General features: G+C 45.8%; 1 protein-coding gene across 1 annotated transcript in view; it reads right to left on the bottom strand.

Annotated features, from left to right (window-relative positions):
• LOC101656501 (ceruloplasmin) overlaps window positions 1-945 on the bottom strand; it is a 46,413-nt gene extending 45,468 nt beyond the window's left edge. The window contains exon 1 of the mRNA XM_045295006.1: window positions 788-945. Coding sequence (XP_045150941.1) covers window positions 788-945 — 158 coding nt within the window. The remainder of the gene's footprint in view (window positions 1-787) is intronic.
• Window positions 946-2,128: the final 1,183 nt, after the last annotated feature.

The raw sequence follows: 2,128 nt of genomic DNA, 5'->3' as shown, positions 1-2,128 counted from the left end.
GCAGAGATAATAACATGCACACACACACACACACACCACACACACACACACACACAACCAAGACAGAGCAAACAAAGCGATAAAAGAAAACAAACCAACGAAAACAACCTCTAAGCCACGTCCGAGTATCCCTGGTGGCCTAGTGGATCAGTGGTTCAAACCTACTCGTCACTCTGTGTGAGGAAGCCGTGACTATCTACTCCCATGAAGACTCGCAGTCTCGGAAGCGCTCTCCAGCCAATCTACTCTTCTTACAGGACCCCATGCTGTGGCCTCAACTAGACAGCAGGGGGTGTTGATTTGGGTTTGAGAGACACCTAAGGAGTGTGGCCCAATGGGGAAGAGCTCATCCCACCAGGCACTTCATGGGCCTGAAGACCTGGTAATGACTTCAGCATAAGAAACCCAGTGGGGCAGCCTGTCATAGAGGGTCCCTGTAAACCGGAATTGACTGGATAGGAGAATGACCCCACAACTACATCAGGAAAGAAACAAACACATGGCTTGACACCTTGGACAACACACACAATTGATGTTCAGCAACATTATAATTGTACCCTGGGATGCTATGTCAAGAGGACAAGAATCGTGATAATCCCCAGAGGAGCAATTCCTAATTCGTATCAATCTGTCTTCTCTACCTATATTAAACAACAGAGTTTCACAACAAGCGTGTCCTTAGAAAAATCAATTGTGGGTTTTTCTTTAATAGCGGTTGATAAGCACACAAAAATGTACCCCATGAGCCACCGACAGTAACTTTTTCACTACAAGAGTTATAACTTACTCATCTTCTGAAAAAACCTTTCCATTGAGCATATTTCTCCCGGTAGGCGCGTAGTCCCAAGTAGTTTCTCTAATGCCTATGTAGTAAAATCTGTCTTCTGCCACACTGAGAGAGGGCATTGATGCCAGAAAGAAGGTCAGGGGGACAAGGCTCCTCATTTTCAAATCCTGAGCCTGGAGAGGTGAGCTGAGTGGAGCTGATCTTTCATTTATAACCCAGGCTGTCTTCCTTTATTTGTTTCTGTTTGCATAGATCAGGGTTACATAAGACGACACTGGTCATTTCAACCTACTTAATGACATTTGCTTTTCAAATGCATTTGGTTTCCATTTGTCAGATCAGGTGAGATATTGCATAACGAACAGGAAATACTGGATAGAGGCCCAGCATGTACTTCCAGTTCAATGTTTGGCCGAATTACCAGATAGACTGGTTGCCTAGATCATTCCTCATGTCCTAATGACTATTTTCTATCCTTGAGTAAGGAAGTGTGTGATTGCTACCTCAAAGATTGGTGGGTGGCTCCCCTCACTCCTCCAGGGACAGTGTCAGCCACTTTGGGACATCCTGATCTAGAGTTTGATGCTATAATTGTTTCTGGTTGGTTCTTGGTAGGCAACCACCTGTTGCAATGTCACCCACAATGCTTTGGTCTTCTAGTGAAAGTGGGCAAGTGAAGCTCTCAGTAGCTCACTTACACCAGTAAGTCAAGAACAACGACTACTAGGGTTCCAGCTCATACATGCAGGGACTCATTCCAAGCAAAATGTGTTGAAGAACATCTCTACGATCAGTGGGTAGAGGCAGATAAATCAAGTACTGCTTAGTCATCCACTCATCTTGGTTCCATTAAGGTGCCTTCCTAGCCCCGCACACCGCCACCAAGCCCCCACCCAACCCCACCCCGGAAAAAAAACCCCACAAAAAACAAGGATATTCTTTTGTGCCATAAGAAAAAACTTGAAGTCGAGGCAAATAGCAATTAAAAATAATAACACCCAAAAGGACATTTTCCCCAATAACGGAAACTTTCAAGCAAGTGGACTGGAAAGCTGCCCCACATTAATTTTTCAATGGACTAAGTGTTCGAGACGGATCGAGGGAGGCCCGTCCTGGTTGCTCCTTCCCAATGATGGCAAGCCCTTATCTTCTCGTATGAAAACCTTCGTGTGTCATCTGAACTTAAACACAGGCAGCACAGCTCCCTCCACTCTCGCTTCACCCCCTAGTACAACCTTCAGGGGCTACCCACTGGCATGGCATTCCATTGACATTTGCCTCCACCCATTTTTCACCTTTTCCCTTTGAGGTCATGCCCTCCAGCTCACCCTGAACTACCTC

This window comes from Echinops telfairi, unplaced genomic scaffold (genome assembly GCF_000313985.2).
Source record: "Echinops telfairi isolate 266 unplaced genomic scaffold, ASM31398v2 ScPeMD7_4225;HRSCAF=4972, whole genome shotgun sequence".
Taxonomy (NCBI): Eukaryota; Metazoa; Chordata; class Mammalia; order Afrosoricida; family Tenrecidae; genus Echinops; species Echinops telfairi.
Note: the sequence above shows the minus strand (reverse complement) of the source record. Positions and strands in the feature narration are given on the sequence as shown.